This window comes from Phocoena sinus, chromosome 16, assembly GCF_008692025.1.
Source record: "Phocoena sinus isolate mPhoSin1 chromosome 16, mPhoSin1.pri, whole genome shotgun sequence".
Taxonomy (NCBI): Eukaryota; Metazoa; Chordata; class Mammalia; order Artiodactyla; family Phocoenidae; genus Phocoena; species Phocoena sinus.
In genome coordinates, this window is record NC_045778.1 from 40,579,184 (window position 1) to 40,601,388 (window position 22,205).

General features: G+C 42.4%; 2 protein-coding genes across 7 annotated transcripts in view; one reads left to right on the plus strand and one right to left on the minus strand.

Annotated features, from left to right (window-relative positions):
• Positions 1-22,205, minus strand: part of ZNF485 (zinc finger protein 485) — a 56,052-nt gene that overhangs the window by 31,353 nt on the left and 2,494 nt on the right. Inside the window, 2 exon segments of the mRNA XM_032607587.1 lie at positions 545-1,092; positions 15,112-15,246. Of these exon segments, the coding sequence (XP_032463478.1) occupies positions 545-1,092; positions 15,112-15,246 (683 nt within the window).
• Positions 569-17,038, plus strand: ZNF239 (zinc finger protein 239). 6 transcript variants are annotated; one of them, XM_032607643.1, is made up of 5 exons: positions 574-641; positions 1,532-1,572; positions 7,246-7,371; positions 11,745-11,878; positions 14,112-17,038. In XM_032607643.1, the coding sequence occupies exon 5, from the start codon at positions 14,369-14,371 to the stop codon at positions 15,584-15,586; it is 1,218 nt and encodes a 405-aa protein (XP_032463534.1). In that variant the 5' UTR covers positions 574-641; positions 1,532-1,572; positions 7,246-7,371; positions 11,745-11,878; positions 14,112-14,368; the 3' UTR covers positions 15,587-17,038. The 6 variants fall into 6 exon arrangements, with proteins under 6 accessions (XP_032463537.1, XP_032463534.1, XP_032463538.1 ...); XM_032607646.1 differs by lacking the exon at positions 11,745-11,878 and having other exon boundaries at positions 569-641; XM_032607647.1 differs by lacking the exon at positions 11,745-11,878 and having other exon boundaries at positions 633-1,415.

Genomic DNA, 22,205 nt, shown 5'->3' on the forward strand with positions numbered 1-22,205 from the left:
ATAAAAATAAAATTGCAAAGCATATCCCAACCTACATACCCTAGCACCATCACCCTCAATGCCCTGACCCAACTCCACTTTTTCCATAACACATAACCTTGTAACACACTATACCTTTTATCATAATTACGTATTGCTCTAGTGGGAAATGCCACTAGAATTTAACATCCACAGTGATTTTTTTTGTTTAAGTGTCGTGAACAGTTCTTGGAACATAGCAGGACCTCAAATAATGTTTGCCAAATGAACTTCAGAGGTGAGAAGGGGACACTCATTCCAGAATATTTTTTAGGGTAATGCGAAATTACGCGTGATATTTACGTTCTTTTCCCCCAGGAGCACTTTACCTAAACAAAAAACATTTTAATGGGCATTTCTAATATAGTTCTTACGCGTTTGCAATAAAAACCAGGAGAACAACCTGACGGACCCAATCGCAGGCCTCACAAACTGTGAAAAGCACTCGGCTTTGGACGGAACCCTACCCTTGGACTCAGCGCCTCGCGAAGCCTCAGGGTCAACGCCGGAAGTTGGCGCGGCCCACCCTCTGCTTTCTGGGACTTGTAGTTCGGGGCTGTAGGCGGCGGAGCGGGGCCGTATAGCGAATCCTGTGCTTCCAGGTGTCGGATTCCACGTGGGAGGTGAGGGCTGTATGGCCGCTCGCGCAATCCGCGCGGCCTGCAGAGAAGCGTCTGGCTGTCGAGTTGTGGGAGTGCCGCGGGGGAGGCGCTGGGCCAAAGGGGCCCGGAAGGCTGGCGGGCGGCCGGGGGAGGGCGCTTATCTTGGCGGAGGTGCGAGCACGGGCCGCACGTGTGTCCGCTCGCCGCGGCCGCCGCAGCGTTCGCCGGTTCTGGCCGCGGTCACCTGAGACCAGGCGGTCCCTAGCGCTAAGCCGGCCGCGGCTCCGAGAGGCTCTCCTCTCGCCTGCCTGAGCTCCGGCCTTGGCCGGCCTGGGAGCTTCGCAGTTGGCCACACCGGCCTTTTCCGCGCCGGTGACTGGCCTTATTTGAAGGAGGATTTCGGTGGACGTTAGGGAACCGAGAGGGGCTCCTGTGAGAGACCGAAGTTTCCGTCCCCACAGGCCTGTCCTCGCTGAAAAGAGATTGCGTCAGAGCCCCCGCACCCCAGAAACGAGTCAGGCCTTCAGGCGTCTCGGGCAGCCGAAATCTCTGCGGAGAGGCGACACACACATCCTACCGGAGAGCTCCTACTGCCCTAACTAGAGCGTTAGGGCAAAAATCGCAAAGCCTGGGGAAACGGGCACATCTTAGAGCTGCTGGGGCCAGTGGGATTTTCTTACCCCCATGGGTTTGCGGGGGAGGCTTGGCCTGTTTGGTCCAAAGCCTAGTGGAGAGATGCGAGGGAGGTGCAGCTTGGAAAGACAGAAAAGGCACCCCAGGAGAGGGTGTGTGAAGGTAGCAGGAGCTGATTAACTTTTTTCCTACAGTCTTGCTGGACTGCTTAGTCTGTGTCCTGCAAGGTGGACTTGATTTTCATGGTTTTTTCGCTTTCTCTAACTCTACTTTTCCAGGAATCTATCCTTCTTGAGAGGAGGAAATGACCAAGTTCCAGGTGAGTTGGGGTTTCTCTTTTCTGAGAATGTAAATAACCTTTCTTTCTGGGGAAGGACATCAGCATTAATTGAGTGCGTATCCGGTGTCAGGTCCTGTCTTGGTTGTGTGGTTTTTTTATTTATTGTCGGACTTCAGCGTGAGACATACATTATTTTATAAATATGGGTGTAGAAACATTAAGATACTAAGAGCATATAGCTATCATATGATGTCACTAGAGTCTGCACAGATAATCTGCTGACTTTAAATTCCACCTCAGTTTTCAGTGTACCACTCTGCTTCCATGAATTTGGCCCACTCCCCAGAGCACTGGGCTATGCTCTTTTATTGAAAGACTCCACACAGCATCTTTGTCTGGTCCTGTTTCTCAAAGCATGCCTTTTCCTGCCAGGCATTTCATGCACATTGAAAGTCATTCAAAGCTGTTACATGCTCAGTCCAGTGCCAAGTGGTCTCAGGAAAACAAACAGAATTATAAACTACGGTGCTGGGCTTCCCTGGCGCAGTGGTTGAGAGTCCGCCTGCCGATGCAGGGGACACGGGTTCGTGCCCCGGTCCAGGAAGATCCCACATGCCGCGGAGCCTGTGCGTCCGGAGCCTGTGCTCCGCAACGGGAGAGGCCACAACAGTGAGAGGCCTGCATACCGATAAAAAAAAAAAAAAAAAAAAAAAAAACTACGGTGCTTTTCTTCATGAGCAGGTGATGTATATGAAAAAAGGTATGCACGTTACCAATAATCATTTATTAAACCTGAATGAGTTAAAGACATGAGAAAATTTGTTATGTAACAACACCGTAATTACCATATCACTCCCAGAAATGCTCCTCAACCAGGCTGTGCATCAGAATTATCTGTGTTCTTTTAAGAATTAAAGGTTCCTAGGCACCATTCCCCTAGACCTACTAAAAGAAGAATTTCACTTTTTTATCCCTTTGACCTTTTGTACATCCAAAGATTTATTGCATTTATTGTGAAATACTTCTCTACATGCTTGGCAAAAACAATCCTCACATCCATAGGAAAACAGCATGAACTCATAAAAATTGGTTTGTTTAGAGGACAGTAAGCTGCTTCAAGGTACTGAAAGCGTGACATCTCTGTGCCTTGAAAATAATTGAGAACGTCAGCAAAGATTGACATAAGTAAAACCCTGTGCTCTTTTTATGTTCCTTCTCTTCTTTCTCTTCCCTAATGAAGATTATTCACAGTGATGAAGTTGGGGATTGCTAGTATAGTGAAATTTTGAGATTCTGGCATATGTTAATAATTTTTTGAATTTAAAGAAAGGACTTCATTTCCACCAGTACTTACTGTTTTCTGTGTACCAGGAGTTGTCTTTGAGTCTGCTGAAAGGCAGGACTCCCATTTAACGCCCCCTCTCCCTCTGTGACCTTGGATAAGTCACTTCACAGTTATGAACCTTAGTTTTCTCATCTTTAAAATGAGAGTGCTGAGTTTGATGATCTCAAGTTTTATTTCATTATTTAAATTGAATGTGAATTTATAAATATTTACCATTTAGATTTTGAGTCAGTTGTGCTAGTTGCTGAGGATTTAAAGGTTAGTTGAGTGTTGCCTCTATCCCTGAGAATCTATCTTATAGCCAATTTGGGAGACAAATTTAATAGCTATAGTAGAGGTATATGCAAGATACTGTGAGATCTTTGAGAAGGAGACATTTAACATATCCTTATGCTTCAGAAAGGAGGTTGTTGATTGTCCTGAAACTGAAGTGGATGGGACTATGGGAGAAATATAAGTCAGGGCAGGAGCAACATGTAAAGGGCTCTTCTAGACTAGAGCATGACATTCGGATGACTACAGGTAATCCAGGGTGATGACAGCTCCTGCCCATCACTGCCTTCTGGATCACTGTTTCCTGCCCCTAAGTAAATTGTTGGATCTAGTAGGGGTGGGCTCTGGAAAGGAAGTGCTAAGCTATGTGATACATGTAGTTTCGAGGAGTTTGACATTTACATTAGTACAGAAACTACTATCCTGTAGCCTTATACTTTGGTTGGCCTTCAGGATACTGAGTCCATTCTCCCACAGGAAGCACAAGTTCCACCTTGGAGTGACTGAATAGCTCCACTGGTACCTGAGGAGATATTCATTATTCAGATTCTTTCATTTCCAACTTTGTCTTGCTTTAGCAAGACCACTGTTTCCTCTTTTTCCTTTACCCTGACACACTGAGTCCTCTAATTTGGTCCACTGTCATACCATTTCTCATCTTGGAATTTTCAGCCTACTACAAAGTTGGTAGTCCATCAACATATCCTTTCTGTTTTCAACATGGAATTCTCCCTACCACTTTATCTGTGGGATCTTAAAAAATTAATAACTTTTGACTGTCCGATCCTTGGATTGAAACATGACAAAACTTGTATTTTGAAGATTTGGTAAAGAGTTATTGTGGCCTAGCTAAGAAATGAGGGCCTTTCCTAAAATAGTAGGAGCAGAGATAAGAAGAAGTAACATGCTGGAGGGAGATTTAGGAGATAGAATTGACAAGAAGTGGTTTGATTATGGTCAAGGTAGGAAGGGAGTCTTAGACATCTCAGATGACAAGGTGGAAGATGGATTAAAAAATAGAAGAAAGATCATTGATGGACTTGAATCTCAAAAGGGAAGGAAGGATTCCATCCAGAATGTGTAAGGAGAGGTTAGCCATGGACAGAAAGAAACCTGTTGTCTCTGAAAAGAAAAAGTCCAAAAGAGGAGTAGCTAATCTGCTGATACTCCCCAGCCGTGTTTTCCTAACAGGTGTGTTTACGCCTCTAAGGCCACAGCCTCTGCTTCTGCTTCTTCTTTGTCCCACCTTTGCACAGGGCCTTGCAGCCTTCTCTAGTCCAACCTCATCCCTCTTCCTCAGACACAGTGGAGACTGTGACCTTTAGAGGAGAGCCTGGGAGGAAACAGCTGCTTCTCCTTTGTTGACTAGTGGGGTAGAGTCGCTCCTGCGGGGGGACCTGGTTGTCCTCAGTTTCCTGAGGAGGGTGTGGGTGGTGCCCCTTCAGGCTGAGGCTTATGGTGTCAGCACTTCTGAAGGTTACTGGGTACTCCCCTGGCCCCAAGTTGAACCGCTGCTTTAGGCTTCACTGGCTGTCAGTTGTTTTGTGTATATTCCATCCTCTGCTTTTCAGAGTGTGGCCTGCAGACTGGTGCCAGGCAACAAACTGCTTGTTACCAGTCTATAAAGATATAAGGACAGGGCTTCCCTGGTAGCGCAGTGGTTGAGAGTCCGCCTGCCGATGCAGGGGACATGGGTTTGTGCCCCGGTCCGGGAAGATCCCACATGCTGCGGAGCGGCTGGGCCCGTGAGCCATGGCCGCTGAGCTTGCGCGTCCGGAGCCTGTGCTCCGCAACGCGAGAGGCCACAACAGTGAGAGGTCCACATACTGCAAAAAAAAAAAAGATATAAGGACAGAAATTGAGAGTTTTTTTAAATTTTATATCTGTTGAATCTAATTTTAAAAATTGGCATTGGTATTTTATATGTCTGCATTATTTTCTAGTAACTTTTTAGAAAATGTATTTTAAAAAATATGTGACATGTTAGAAAAATCTTAAAAGAAACTGGTCCTTCACCAGAGGTAGTTCAAGAAGTGTTGCTCCATCAATAGAACCTTGGAGGGAACCAGACTCACTGTGAGGTTAACTAAATAAGTACTTGGACTCTTTTTACATGCCAGGCCCTGCTTGAGGCCTTGGGGATGCAGCCATGAACAAATCAGGCAGCCTCTGTTCTTGGGGAACTTAGTAGGGAGAGACAGACTGTAAACAAGAAAAATGTATAGATTAGAAAATGAGATAAGGCATAAGTACAAAGATAATAAAACAGGGAGAAGTGATGGTTACTGGATGCGCCCATGGATTAGTCAGTCAAGGAAATGCTTCTCTGAGGTGGCAGCGGTTCGACTGAGATCTGAATGATGTAGAGAAAGAACATTCTGGGCAGAGGGGATAGCCAGTGCAAAGGCCATAAGTGGGATGAGTTTGATGTGGTCACAGGGGCCAGGTGACTTGTGAGGGAGGAGGGACTCAGGCTGAGATTGGAGAATTGACAGGACCCCAGTCTGCAAGGCCTTGCAGGCCAAGATGAAGAGCCTGGATTTTACTCGGTGTCCATGGAAACGCCTTTGGGGAGTTTCATGCCTTGAGTGGTATGTGTTTTGAAAGATCACCCAGGCTGCTGTGTGGAAAATCCGTCACGTGGGGGAGCAAGAGATACAAATTTAGGAGGTTAGTGCAGGTGGAGAGTTAATGAAGGCTGGGACTTGTAATGATAACAGTGCAAGGTGAAAAGAAATGGGTAGCTTCAGATATGTTTCAGAGGCAGAGTTGAGAGGACTTGGTGATGGATAAAATATGAGGAAGTGAGAAGAGAATCAAAATGACTTCCAGGATTTTGGCTTGAGCAATTGGGTGTGTCGTGTGGCTCTTTACTAAAATGGGGACAACAAGGGAAGACCAGATACTGATGGAGATTGTTGGGAGCAAGAATTCTATTTGGGGCTTGATGAGTCTTAAGTGCCTTTTAGCCATCCAAGTGTAGATGTAGGTGGGAAATTGGAGCCTGGAGTTGAGGAGAAAGGTTAGGGCTAGAGGTACATGGGAATACCTAAGGAGAATATTTTTTGGTTGTGTGTAAATGTGCTATTTTTATTTCTTCCAGGAATGGTCAACTACTTAGTTTAGAAGAAGAAAGGACATATGATTTATATGACTAGGGAAAAAATTGAGATCAGAAGTGTACTTTGGCTGAGAGGAAAAAAGAGGAAGGATCAAAGGATGGTGATCTTGATAAAGCAGATGTCATGGAGGAGGAAGAGGAGAAAAAATAGGAAGATGTTTTTAAGGTGTGAATTTTGAGATATTAATATTTCAAAAGAACAGTGGTCCAAATAGTGAAATGGCCCTAATTATGGTTGTTGAGGCAGAGATCATTGGCATTAAAGAGATTAAGAGGGACTTCCCTGGTGGCACCGTGGTTAAGAATCCGCCTGCTGATGCAGGGCACATGGTTTCGAGCCCTGGTCCGGGAAGATCCCACATGCCACGGAGCAGCTGGGCCCGTGAGCCATGGCCACTGAGCCTGCGCTCTAGAGCCTGTGAGCCACAACTACTGAAGCCTGCGTGCCTAGAGCCCATGCTCTGCAACAAGAGAAGCCACCGCAATGGGTAGCCCGCACACTGCAATGAAGAGAAGCCCCCGCTCGTTGCAACTAGAGAATGCCTGCCTGCAGCAACGAAGACCCAATGCAGCCAAAAAAAAAAAAGAGAGAGAGAGAGAGATTAAGAAATGTGAGGTTAGCGTGTTGGGTAATTTGTTCTCATGAGTGTTGAGGTTGTCAGGATAACAGTAGGAATGGGGCAGAAAGGCCAACTCAGCAGTGACCATGATATGACACTGATAAGGAGAGATTCAGTAGTTGGATAGCTTGAGCTTGGGTGAGTTGTGGGCAGGAGGGGAAGTATTGGGAAGGAAGTAACAAAGAAGATGAGAAAGGAAAGGTTTTCCATCCAAACTTGGATCACCCCGATCCTTGAACTGCACACTTCCTCTGTACCCTTCTCCCCTCTTCCAGTGCTCCCAACCTCACCTTCCTTCTGGGGCATTTGTGCAGATGGTTGTCAGTTGAGGAGGAATGTGCTTAATCTTTTAGGAACCAGTAACCTTCAAGGATGTCTCTGTGGATTTCACCGAGGAGGAGTGGGGTTGCTGGACCCTGCTCAGAGGAAGCTGCACACAGCTGTGATGCTGGAAAACTACAGTCACTTGGTCTCAGTGGGTAAGAACATGAACCTGGACACCAGTGCACTGCAGTCTCTGTTTCTTCAATTTTAAATATCATTTGGGCTTGGGCCCCGGGAGCTGTAATTCAGGAATCAGTTTCCTAATTTCTTTTTGGCAGAAAAGGATGTTTCTGATTATTCTAAGCAGCTAAAGAACTTTACTTGGTAAGAATTGGAGAATGGTAACCTTACTGAATTGTCCAAGAAACCATACCTGGTCCATCACTTATAAGCCAGAGTTTGGGACTGAATTTTTTTTTTTTTTTTTTCCCCCACACAGTCACCCAATCCCTGTGTGTTTCTCAGATGTGCTCTCTCAGTTGGAGCAAGTTGAAGATCATTATATAATGGAGAATTCTCCATGCCCATTACCTTTAGTTCCTGGTGTAAAGCCTCTAAACTCCCGACCTGGCTTTCAAGGCCCTTCATGCCCTACTTTTACCTATAGAGCATTATTCTCTGCTGCCCCAATGTCACCCTCCTTTCCAGCTAAGCCTGTTTCCCTGAGGTCCTCTATGCTTCCTTGTCCTGGGACCTTTGATTACCATGCTCTGGTTTCTGGTTACTTTTGTCCGTTAAGATTTTATTTGAACTCCATTACCTGTGTGAAATCTTTGACTACCCCTCCCTTTCGACCTCCTTCTTTTCTCAGAACTTTCAATTTATATCTCACACAGCCTCAGACCTGATTATTTTATATGCTTTTATTTTAACCATTGGATCTGCAAGTCTGATTTATTTTCTTGTTTCCAGCCAGGTTTCTGGAGGGAAAGCAACGTATCTAATACTTCTGCTGCTATATGTACATAGTCAAGATTTAAAAATTGACTGCTGTAGAGTTTAGCAGCAAAGAAATATGTCTTACAGTCTTGTAAAAGAGACATTATGGTAAACACAGTACGTTACTGTAAATAAATTCAATAAGTCCTATGAAGCACAGAGAATTATGCTCTGAGAGAATGAAGGCATGGGATGGGACAAGGGTGAAGTACGTATTGTTGAGAGTTTCAAGGCAAGCTTCTGAAGTGATATTTAAACTGAGTTCCAAAGGATTAATGGGCATTAGACAGGTGACTGGGTAGGGGAAGAATATTCCAGGCAAGAGAATAGTGTGAGGGAAGACCCGAAGACCTAAAAGAAGGAGTGTGGCTAGAATACGGCGAGCATCTGGGAAGAATAGTGTGGCCTGGCTCATTCATGGCATTAAAGGCATGGATAAAAAATGTGAATTTGTGTTGAGTTCAGTGAGAAGCCATTAGAACAATGAAATGGTATGAACTGATTTACCCAGGATCACTGGGACTGCTTTATAGACTGGTTTGCAGAGAGGCAAAAGTGAAGTAGGATCTATGCTTACAGTTTCAAGCTCTGCTCTAGGTTTTCCTTTTTCTTTGATATAAAATTGAACATAGTTTTCCAACATTTTTTTATGCAAGTAAGATATAAAAATCACAAAATTCAAAGAACACAGATGAAGATTATGAAGTAAAATCACTAACAATAGCTTGTGTATCCACTTTTTCTGTGTTATCCATGTATGCATTTTACAAATACGTGTTAAAATTTTATGAGGTTATACTGTATGTATTTTTCAACTGGGTGTTTTACATCATATGTCTTAGAGATCTTTGTTACATCATATTAACTCCCTGTGAAAGGACCCCTTTTCTCATTACATCAGCATTGTCTTCTACTATTACATACTCATTCTTGATAATATTTAAATATTTTAAAACAGTTATCACAAGATTTCACTACTGCTTATAAAACCTACCATTAATACAGTTCCTCCTCCACTGATTTTCATAGACCTGTCATTTCTGCAGCTGTTCCCAAGTATTGTACAGCAGGGATGTTGAAGCAGTGTCCTTTGGCCATTTAATAACTTCAGCCCACTCCCTGATTTAACTGCTCCAAACTGCACAGCTTTTCTCAGTGTTATTTTTTTCCTTTTTCTTTTTGCCACTACTTTTAAACTTTGCAAACTGTGCACAAAAAGTAATACATTCACCTAGGTAAAACAAATCCTATTGAAAGGCTTATAATACAAACGAGTTTCCCTGCTCTGCTGCTCTTCATGCCACAGAGTGGCTTCTCAAAGCACTCAGTTTGAATCCTTTCACTTGTTCTTTATGGTGTTTGCCTTCATATTTACAAATATGCTCATGCAGCTACTTATTTTCCTTTTTTTAAAGAATAAATGCACTCACATGGTTAAGAAAAGAAGCATTAAAATATGCACAATGTTACTTGCAGTTATGCCTAAAAAAGCCGGGAAAAAATGTACACTGAGGATTTTGGACAAGCTGGAGAAGGGCAGAAAACAAATTATAGATGAGTAGCAAAGAAAAGATTTGCAAATGTACTAAATGTTTTTAAATGATTAAAGTTATACTATAAAAACAAATTAAAAGGTGCACAGTGAAAACTCTTTCATGTCCCTGACTCCACTCTACCCAGGTTCTGGTCATTTGCTGTCACAAACTGTCTGCAGTGACCTAAATCTTGAGCAAGTATCACTTCACAGCTGTGCCAGGAAATCTGAAGAATAAAACCCCCAAGCTGGACTGCTGAGTGCATGCATTTGTGACTTTGATACATAATTGTTAAAATGTCCTTCTGGGGGGGAGGGTGATACCAATTTACACTTACAAGCTGTGTCACCACGCTTTGGGTTTTTTCCAGTGTTAACAGGTAGAAAATGGCACCTCATTATAGTTTTAATTTGAATTTATTATATTATGGTGTACTGCAATTTTTTTCAGTTTATCAATATTTGATATTTTGTATTGACTTCTTTATGTCATAGATGAAGATTTAGCTCTTTTACATTATTTCTCCCAACATGCCCATCTTTCCAACAATTTGTCAGTCGCATCAGTGATTAATGCTTAGTTGCTTTGTCTTCATAATTCTTGTTCCTGCAGAGTCAAATAGTATAATATGATTACAGTTCCTTTTTTTTTGTTTGTTTTTTCCCTTTCCTAAAACTAATACTTGCTTTTGAAAATATATTTTATTTGGGGTTTTTTCCTTTCCATTCTTTACAGAGTTTTGGTTGATTTGGTTAAGTATTGTTTTCTTTTATATATCAACGATTGATTCATCTTGTCTGTTTTCTTGACTTCTTTGCTCACTGCTATTTATTGTATATCATCTTATTGTTAAAGTAATTTAAAAATTTTTTGCAACAGTACATTGCTGAATAATTGTTTCAGTAATTGTTTAAATCCTTTCTTATCTGACAAAGTGTCTGTTCCTCCCACTGAAATGTTTGATTGGCTGGGTATAGAATGGAATGCTAATTTCACAATCACTTTACCTCCAAAATTAGAAGATATTGCTCAGTTGACTTGAGGTATACAATATTGCTGTTTAGTAGTTCATTGTCAATATAATTCTCATTTATATTTGCACATAACCTGGCTTTTCTGTCTGGATGCTTTTAGCATTTTCTGGGTTTGTTTAGGGTTTTTTTCCTTGACGTCCTGAGGTTTCACATTTAGTGACCTCTGAATCTTGAATTCTAGAAAACATTTTTTTCCTGTTAGTTCTTTGATCATTTCTTTCCCTTCATTCTACCTCCACTATATTCATCGAACTCTTACAAGATGGGCTTTTAACTTTTATCTTTGCATCTGTCTACCCGTTACTCTTCATTCCAGGAGTACCCCTCAATCTTCCACCTTAGCCAGATGTTCATTTTGCTCTTCAGCCCATCTAGATGGCAGGCCTTAGAATCAGACTGCCTGACACCTGGTAGCTATGACACAAGTTACTTGATCATTTCAACCTTGGTTTCTTCTGGTGTAGAATGGGTGTCCTAATAGTTCCTCTCACATAAGATCATGCAACCAGTATCTGAGTGCTTCAAATGAGCGTAGTAGATCTTAAATATTATGATTATCATCTTTTTCAATCCTTTCATTAATTTAGAAGAATTCTGATTATCCTTCATAGCAATGTGTTTATATTTTATTATTAATTGTCCCGGTTTTTTTTTTCATGTTTTTTTGCGGTACGCGGGCCTCTCACTGTTGTGGCCTCTCCCGTTGTGGAGCACAGGCTCCAGACACGCAGGCTCAGCAGCCATGGCCTACGGGCCCAGCCGCTCTGCAGCATTCCCAGACCGGGGCACGAACCTGTGTCCCCTGCATCCCCACTGCGCCACCAGGGAAGCCCGATTGTCCCATTTTTTTAAGATGTGATATCCCCTCAGATTTCTCTGGGATTTTAATTATGAACCTTTTAAATTCTATTTCCTCTGTTTGTTGAGTTTGTGTCTCTCTTTATTGATGTTAGTTTTCTGCATTTTTTTTTGTCTCCTTATGTTTTCTCAATTGTCTTTTTTTCCCCCCCTCCCCAAAAGTCTTATGTTCGCAGTATGATACTGGAGTGTACATCCTCAGCTGATGCTCAACCCTTTTTGGTGCATGCGTGTTCTACTTACAGGGGACACCTCTTCTGACTGGGCTTGGGATGGATCTAATAAGAATCCAGATGGTGAGTGATGTAGACCCTTTTTTTTTTGATGTTACCTGTTCAGGCCAGTAAGTTATCTGGGACATGCCCTGCTTCAGTCTCCAGCTCTGGGGTGTCCTCCTTGTCAGAAATTTCACTTCACAGGTTTTCTTGAGGCTTTATCCTGGGTACATGTGGAGTCAGTTGTTTCTTTTTGTACCTCAATCCTGTCATTGTACAGGTTTGGCATTACTTCTGCTTCCCTCTTCAGCCCAAATAATACTATTAGGAGTCCTTGTTTGGCGGACAATTATTTTGTTTTTGAAGCTTTATACGAGGCCGCTACCCTTAGCCTCCCAATATTTCATTTTTTGTGGGGAAGAGGGTCATTGGGAGAGTGGTGCTGCAGCAACTAGTTGAGCCATTAGAAATGCTTAACATGATTTGATAAACCTCTTTCCAGAATAAACCTCTCTTACTTCATAATTGTCGATTCTGAGCTTGGAATTTCTAGGATTTCTTGAGAATTTCTCCTACTTCTTTAGGAGGCTTTTTCTGTACATAATTTGAGCTGTGCATTTGTTTTTTTCCTACTTTCTCCATTAGACCTCATCCATCTACACTCTATCACTAGGAGTTCCCCAGCATTCTAGTGATGACAACCTTTCTTTTTTTCCCAGGACTATTGTGGTTTTGTTTTTGTTTTTTTGTCATTTCAGTGTAATATGAGGATCTTCATGCTAATTGTTTTGAGTAACATACATACCACAGATCTTCCTTGACTTACAATGGGGTTACATTCCCATAATCCCATTGTAAATTGCAAATAGTGTTAAGTCAAAAATGCATTTAATACACCTAATCTACTAGCTTAGCCCAACCTACCTTAATCATGCTCAGAACACTTAAATTAGCCTACAGTTGGGCAAAATCATCTAACACAAAGCCTATTTTATAATAGTGTTGAATATCTCCTGAAGTTTATTGCATACTATACTGAAAATGAAAAACGGAATGGTTATAGGCATATTGCTTGGAGCTGTGGCTGCTGCCATTGCCCAGCATCATGAGAGAGTATTGTCCAGCATATTGCTAGCCCAGGAAAAGATCAAAATTCAAAGTACTGTTTCTACTAAATGCACATCGCTTTCACACCACCATAAAGTCGAAAAATCCTAAGTCAAGCCATCATAAGTCAGGGACCATCTACAGTAAGTCTAAAATCTGTATTCCTAGCACAGTTCTCTCCCAGGAGTTCCAGACCCATGTATCTCACTGCTTACTGAACAGTGCAAGAATGTTCCACCAACACCACAAATTAAACAAGTCAGATTCTGAGTTTGTTATCTGTCACCCTTCCCCACTCCAGCCTTGGAGATTGATTCCCTATGTTATGGTATAGTACCCCCATACCTAAGTCACTCAAGGAACTTGAGGATCATGCTTGGTGCCTCCTTTCCCTTTTGAGTTTAATCAGTCATCATGTGATTTAGAATGAATCTCTCCCTTTCTCTCTTAGAATGAATCTCTCCCTTTCTCTCCGTAACTATCCTCCTTATCACTTTTCTTCTGATTCACTACAGCAGCGCTCTCTCTCTCTCTCTCTGCCTTAAAGTCTTGCTCATTTTTGATGGTGTTTATAATCAAAGTCAGTCGTTTCATTCCCAGTTGTAATCCTTTAATAGCTTTACATCTCGGAGGAGTCTCTGAGTACACACCAAGCCCTTTGAACATGTCATATTTTCTCTCCGCATTTCACTTTATTTTTTTCCTTACATTTGCTCCCAGAAATCTTCCCCAAGGTTTGAGCTGAATGCCCCTACTCTGTGCTCCTGTGACTTGCTGCGCATGCATCTACGGTAGCACTTACATGGTATTATTGTTGACCTATTTGTTCTTCTTCCCAGTAGACTCTAGTGTGTCAAGCAAAAGGATTTCTATTTTCTTCTTTGTATCCCCAGCACCTATTAGATTACCAATTAAATGCAAATTTAATTAAAATAAAATGAAGTAAAGTGAAATGAAATGTGGCAAGGATGTGGGATCCATAGCCATCTGCAGGGCTGGGGTATGAATACTTTTATTGGCTTTACTTAAAAGCAGAGACAAGATTTCTGTCTTGTGTACCCACGCCCTCTCCCTTCCTGACATTAACCCAAAGGACATGACTATACGGACAAGACTGAACTTTTTGCTAGCTACCTTAGGCACTGCAGTTCTGAAATCTTGAAATCTACCCTTTGTCTGTTATCATTGAATTCTCTTTGTTCCCTAGGAGACTTGAATGAAAATTCTGTGGAGAATCAACAGAAAGGACTTAGGTTATCTCTTGCCTGAATAGCTTTCCTCCTGGCAAATATTGGAAGAGATGTCCAGTACAATAACTGGGAGTCAGGATTAAATTGTGAATCTTCAGTGTACAGGAACACTGAACTAGATGTTCCCCCTTGTCAAAAGTGGGGAGAAGCATCTTCTCATATTTCCAAAAACAAAAGCAGTTTGGTGAATCTTCAGAGTGATGATTTAAAAAACATGGAAAGTGAAGAATATTTGTCTTTGAAAGTCCCAAGCCAAATGGCCACACAGGACTCAGTGACGTTCTGTAAGAGTGAGCCCCAAGATCCTCAGGAAAGCAAAAGTCTGTTTGTAACTGAAGAAAGCACTGAGAGGAAAATCTCAGAGAGCAAAAGTCCTCCCATCGACCATTGTTCAGAGAACCTTCAAAATAAACTTGTGTCTGATGTAAAAGAAGTGGTCTCGCCCTCATTCAGAGGTGAGACAATATGCCAGATTGGCCAGTCGAAAGAATCCTTGGATCCCTTTGACTGTAAACACAAGGACATTTGTGGTTGGAAGTCATGGGTGATCAGTCGTAGTCATCAGAGAGCTCATACAGAGGAGAAGCCCTGCACCCATTATGACTGTGGGAAAATACGTACCACCAGCCCAGGTGGTCACCCAGGTGAGAAAATCCACACTGCTGAGAAACTATACAGATGTAGTCAGTGTGGTAGGGACTTCAGTGAGCGCTCAGAGCTAGTCCTTCATCAGAGGGACCACACAGAAGAAAAGCCCTACAGATGTGATCAGTGCGGGAAGGGCTTCACGAGAAGCTCAAGTCTCCTTATCCACCGCGAAGTCCATGCAGAAGAGAAGCCTTATAAGTGCGACAAGTGTGGGAAGGGCTTCACGAGGAGTTCAAGTCTGCTCATTCATCACTCAGTCCACACAGGCGAGAAGCCTTACAAATGTGACAAGTGCGGGAAGGGCTTTACTCAGAGCTCCAAACTGCACATCCACCAGCGAGTGCACACTGGAGAGAAGCCCTATGAGTGCGGGGAGTGTGGTATGAGCTTCAGTCAGCGCTCCAACCTGCACATCCACCAGCGCATCCATACGGGGGAGAGGCCCTACAAGTGTGGAGAGTGTGGGAAGGGCTTCAGTCAGAGTTCAAACCTTCACATCCACCGATGCTCACACACGGGGGAGAAGCCTTACCAGTGCTATGAGTGTGGGAAGGGCTTCAGCCAGAGCTCAGACCTCCGCATCCACCTCAGAGTCCACACTGGGGAGAAGCCCTATCACTGCGGCAAGTGTGGGAAGGGATTCAGCCAGAGCTCCAAACTCCTCATCCACCAGAGAGTCCACACTGGAGAGAAGCCCTACGAGTGCAGCAAGTGTGGGAAGGGCTTCAGCCAGAGCTCCAACCTCCACATCCACCAGCGGGTCCACAGGAAAGATCCCCATTAAATGAGGTCTTCAATCGCATGCTTGTACTCTAAAGACTTAAATATTTTTAACATCACTCTTAGTTTTATATTCTCAGGATATAGTAAGAGTTATTCCGATAACTTCCCTCACTGGAAAATCATTTAAAGTATTTAACTACCAAGCACTTTGTTATGCTACACAGTGAATTGATTGCCCTTGTTCCTCAGATGGGTAGAGTGAAAATGTCTATACTGTGCTGTTCAGTCAGTGTTACTAAAACTACATACCCTACCCAGCATTTTTAAGTGCAAGAACCTTATATTTCTCCAAGCAGAACATGTTTCCTTTGTTCACATTCTCTGAGAAACTGGAACTTTGGCTTCTCTTCAAATCACGTGCCTTGTGTTTTCCTATTTCCTTCCAGCCCTGAGTAGCCCTCTCTAAATTCTGGTTATACAATATGTTAGTTTTAGGTTGAGGGGGTGGTTGGAGGTATAATGGGCATGGAAATCTGTTATTGCACACACGTACTACAGCCTGTGGCCTCACAAGAACGTGGAGAAGAGCTACTCGTGCAGTACACCCCACACACTACAGGATGTGGGAGCCCTCCCCCTCCTCCCCACAAGGCAACTGCTCAAGAATGTAAGTAGTTCTTTTTCCTGGGTGCAGTTAGTCTGTTGGGGTGCTTCCAGGTCTTGCCATCTCAGATGACACCCCCACCAAATTAAAGCCAAGTAGGGTACCTACACCATGTTGAAACATGTTAAATGAAGTTGAAATATATTTAAATGTATTTAATTTGTCTCTCAACACTGAACCTCTCTTATTTCCTTAAATTTCTTCACCATCCATGTTCTGAACCAAACAAAGGAGTCAGGAGAGAGAGTTCTGATATTTTTCTCTTCAGACTCAACTTGTTTTAATATTTGATATACCCCCAAAAAGTCATTTGTTTTTGCAGCATTGTTATTGAACCAGACTTTGGTCTGCTTGCCCATGCACAATAAAGCCAATCTACTTACACTGGGTTGTGAAGGAAGTGCACCATTTATTGCAGGGCACCAAACAAGGGGTCCAAGCAGCTAGTGCTCAAAAGGCCTAAACTCCCTGATGGCTTTCAGGGAAAGATTTTAAAAGGGTGAGGAAGGGGGGACTGGGGTGCATGATCAGCTCGTGGACGTTCTTCTGATTGGTTGGTGGTGAGTTAATCGAGAGTCAACATTGTCAACCTTCTGTTTCCATCCTGTCTGGGGTCTAATTGTTTGTGGGAAGCATACAGTTAACTTCTTCCACCTGGTGGCAGATTCAGTGTCTGCAAAACAGCTCAAAGGACATTGCTCAGAATATTATCTATAGCCCTGCAGGAGGAACTATAGGTCCTTGACTTTATTTAATGGCTAAACTATTGTTATTTTGTCTTGCTTGACTGTTTTCCTTTCTTTCTGCATTTTCTCACTTCTCTGATTAAATTTACTCTTTGGAACTCTGGGAAGGCTTGGAGAGTATGTTTGGGATGACCAGGCTTAAAATATGCACAAATAATTCACTTGGGGTGTGGAGCTAGGACACCGCAAAGGGTTAAGCTAAAACAAGAAGTTAAAACAAGAAGCTTGTGCAACAGTTGAGAGAAACGTGATTGGAAATACATAACTAGAGTGGAAGTTACTATACAATGGACTCCTAATTGCAGCCCTGATTTTCTAAACAATGACTGATGATTCCCCAAGCAGTGCTCAGGAGGCTGCCCAGTCACCTATATTTCAGTTATCCACCAATGACTAATATCCATACATGAAGAATGGTGGGGGGGATATGGATGCAATATTTATTACCTTGAGAAGGTGGGGTTGTAACTGGTTTATCCTCATCAAAGGTAACCTGAAGCAGTTAACTGGACATAGATAACAGGGAAGTGACATGTTAGGGGAAATGTAGTTAATCTCAAAGAAGGAATGGAGGAGGGCCACAGATTGAGACTTGCCTTCCTTCAAGAGATAGTCCCAGAATATTTGACTCCAACTCAGAGCAGCCCACATGGAATGGTTAGGGTGGTGACCCAGCATCTGCCCTTCAGCATTGTATAATACACTCACTTGTTTGGATACCGTAAGATGGCATCACAAGTGATGTGATTCTGCTTCAGTGACCTCTAGAATGATGAATGCCTCCCAGTTTCTCCTGCCTTCATAAGATTATATCTGAGCATCTGTTCTGGATTTGACTCGTTTATCATATATGTCTTCTAATTGGCTGATGTATATAATCTATCTGGGACTTGGAGTCAAATAAGATCACAAGAATCCATGTGCACTGAGACCAGAGGGTAGATTTGAAGTCCAAGTTTCAAACGCGTATAAATTAGCCTGTTTTTCCAAGTCTCCTTTTATACGTACCTTAAGTTATCAATGTTTTCAATTATGGTTAGCTTTTACTGTTCTCTTTTAAGCATTACCTTCCTTAATACAACTGAAGTGTGATCAGAGTCCTTGGGAAGCATTTCACTGATTGTAGTAAGGCAGTCTGGGGGAAAAAATTAGTTAGAAAAAGAGACTTTTGCATGAAAATGCAGGAAGAACAACAGGGGATGTGTCACATTTCATCAGATCTTAAAGATGCCAATGGATTGACGAAGAGAAAACAGTTTGTTAATTTTTAAGACACACACACCCCAGTTTCAGAGATGTGAACATGAATAAAAAAGGATATGTTGCAAAATGGTTCCTTTTCAGAATTCAAGGGTTGCCCTAGGATTGATCCTTTACCAGTACTTGACTTGAACAAAGAGCTTTGGAAATTCAGTAATTGTATTCAATTGATAATTCTAACACTAACTTAGCAAAGAATCTAGGTTACAGATTACTTGTTGAGTACTTGAGACAAGATTTTACAATTCTTAAAATTCTTACCGGGCTTCCCTGGTGGCGCAGTGGTTGAGAGTCCGCGGGCCAATGCAGGGGACATGGGTTCGTGCCCCAGTCCGGGAGGATCCCACGTGCCGTGGAGCGGCTGGGCCCGTGTGAGCCATGGCCGCTGAGCCTGCGCGTCCAGAGCCTGTGCTATGCAACGGGAGAGGCCACAACAGTGAGAGGCCCGCGTACCGCAAAAAAACATGAAAAAATAAAAATTCTTACCTATTCGGTAGGTGCTATTTACTTTCTGTGTGGATCATTTAAGATCTTAAGGTCAAAATACTGGTGAATATGTGATCACTACTTGTAGTCACACTTCTAAATTATAACCTTTTAAATTCTTCCTGTCTCATCCCCCACCATGATAGCCAGAGTTAGGGGATAAAATATGGACGTTCACTTTTGCAGCTCCATGACCTTTCTCACTGTACTTTCATTGAAAAGAAAGGCACATAACAGCATGGAGGGCAAGGCTGAACCATAGGTAATGAGGACCAGGAAAAGTCCAAAGCAACATGCCCGAAGTAGTTGCGAGAGTAAAACTGACATTGAGTTGGTACCTGAGAGCAGGTGATACCAACAAGTAGATTCAAGAGGTAGAGCTGGGAAAAGCTAAGACAGGGAGTGTGTGGCAACTGATCGGCAGGGGCTACGAAAATCATTCAGGGTTTAGTCAGCTAAGCAAAATGCTTAAGGGGAAAGGACTAGAAAGTGTGCTTTTGTTAAACATCTCTCTGGAGAGCATTAAAATCCTAGAAAGTTTTTACATTTATAATACCACAGCAATAAAGAGAACAAATGAAAAACCACCAGTAAATAGGAGGTCTCAATAAAAATTTGAAATATGGAAGGAGGACAGCTACTGTATCAGAGCAGAAGCAGAGACCATTTATACTACCTGCATTAAGGACAAGAAGGAACCAGCTTGGCTCCAGACTCAGAAATGCTTAATACTGTGGAGGACAGCAGTGAGACATGAAGGGAAAGCAGTGAAATTAGTGGCCAGTCGTATACGGGACATTCCCCTCATTCCATACACACTTGCCCTCCTCCGCAACCCCTGTGCATTGTCAACCAGGGACTTACCCTCCAGCAAGAGATGGGAAATTTCTTCTCTGTAGAAATGGCCCTGTTGAATGGCCCCTAGAGACCTGTATTTTGACTTTTGTGAATCCAACAGCAAAGCAGTTATCTTCTAGCTCCAATACATTTATAACAGGGCTTCAAAATTCATGAAATAAAAACATGAAATAGGTGTAGGCAGTTTATCAATTATAGATATTTCAACACTCTCAGGTAATTGATAGCACAAATGGACAGAAAATGACTATCAACTAACTCAACATTTATAGAATACTCCAACAATACTCCAATAATACACATTCTTTTCAAGTGCACATAATACGGGCTATAAAACAAGTTTCAAACGATTTAAAAGAATGGAAATCATACAAGGTATATTCTAGCACCAGAACAGAATTAAATTAGAAATTGCTAACAGAAAGATACCTGGAGAGTCACCAAACATTTGGAAATTAATGGCTCCTAAATGTGCCATGGGGTAAAGAGGAGGTAACAGTGAAAATCTGAAAATATTTTGAACTGAATGAATATATAAAACTTTGTGGGATGCAGCTAAAGCAGCATGGAATTTTATTAATAATTATGTCAATAAATTCAGCAACTTAGTTGAAATAGAAAAAGTCCTTGAAAGGTACAACTACCCAAGTTCACTCAAGAAGAAAGAGAAAACCTGAATAGCCCTATTTAAACGATTTGTAGCTGACCACTTTCCCACAAAAACAAGTACAGGCCAGATGGCACAAGTGAATTCTACCAAACATTTACGGAAGACCTAGTAACAACTGTACACCAACTCTTCTAGGAATAAACATTTTCCAACTTATTTTACGAGTCAACATTACCCACATACCAAAGCCAGACAAAGACATCACAAGAAAAGAAAATCATAGATCAATTACTCTCATGAACATAGATGCAAAAATTCTTTTAAAAAATAGCAAATTGAAACTTCTAAGCTATAAAAGATGGTAATGCATCGTGCCCAAATAGGATTTATCCTAGAAATGCAAGGTTGCCTTAGCATTCAAAATCAATGTATTTCATTATATTAACATACTAAAAAAGAAAAACCGTATCTTTATAATGTAGAAAAAGCATTTGAAAAAATTCAACACATTCATGATTTAAAACTGTCAATTAATTAGGAATTAAAGGAATCACCCTCAATCTAATAAAGGGCATTTATGGAAGAACATATATCTGACATCATATTTTATGGTGAAATAAAGAGCAGTTTCCTCCTAAGACTGGGAACAAGACAAAGATGTCTACTCACCACTTGTAGTCAACGTTGTCCCAGATGTTTAGCCTGTGCAACAAGGCAATAAAAAGAAAAGACCCCCACCCTCTGCACACCTTGTGCTGCCGTCCCAGTGTTACCAAATCAGGTCTGGATGTTTGCTGCTCAGAAATCAATACTCAAGAGAGACAAATGTTGGTAGAAAGGAAAGTTGCTTTTAATCAGAATGCTGGGGAGATGGTGGACTCCCCAAAAACCACCTCCCAAGATTCTGCTCAGCCATGAGAAGTTCTTAAAGGGAAAAGGTAAGTAATCTCAGTTAATCCTTGAGATAGGAGGTCAGAGGCATCGCCATCCCCCACTGCATGCAGGCTTGTCATGCAGGCTTGTTGACTTCTTATGATCTTTCTTTCAATACTGTCTTGTTCACACAGTTCGTTCGCAAGATTACTGAAGGGGAAGCTAGGGAAGAGATCAGGTCATGTGTTAATTACTTATTCATTTCTACTTCTTTGATCTATGGAAAGAACCAACAGATTAGGCAAGGTATTATGTGATCAATAGGGCCAGAGATGAGTAGAGCATGGGGGCACCTGGTTTAAGGTTAGTGACAAGACAAAAGCGGCCTCCGGCAGAGAGCTCTTTCTGGCAAAGAGCTTTTTCCTGCCAAAAGCTGCTTACAAACCCCCACTTGTCAGAACATCATTCCATTTTTATTGGATTATGGTTGAAGGTCTGTCTTCTGTAACTTCATGCTGACATAGGGCACCATATTCTTAGAGTGGAAGATGTCGACATGGGTCTGTAGTATGTCTTTACTGACAATTGTAGTTGACCATTTACATATACGGGCAGAACAAGCTACAATTATTTTGATGCCCACAAAGATACAGATTATTATGAGCAACAGTGTTAATCCCGTTCTCTTAAGGCCAAGTTCTTGAAATTGTGCTAGCCATAGATCTAGTACCTTTTTGTAAATAAGAGGCAGGGGATATGGAGGGGCCTTTGTCCTTGGCAGGGGGATAGGGGTGGGTGCAGGGTTCTGCTCAGTTCCACCAGTGCGTGCTGCGCACCGGCAGGAGCTAGGTTTGAGGCAACTAGGCTGTGCCTGAGGTTCTGGGCAAGCAGACAGGGCCATGGCCTTGCTGGCTCCAAAAGGAGCACAGAGACCTAGACACAGGAAGGGAGAATGCATGAGTCAGTGGAGACAGAGATTGGAGTTATGCAGCTGTAAGCCAAGGAACACCAAGGATGGAGAGCCACCACCAGAAGCTGAGAGAAAGGCATGGAAGAGATTCTCCCCGTGAGCCTTCAGAGACTGCATGGCCCTGCTGACATCTTGATTTCGGACTTCTAATCACCAGAACTGGAAGAATAATTCCTATTATTTTAACCCACCCAGTTCGTGGTACTTTGTTAC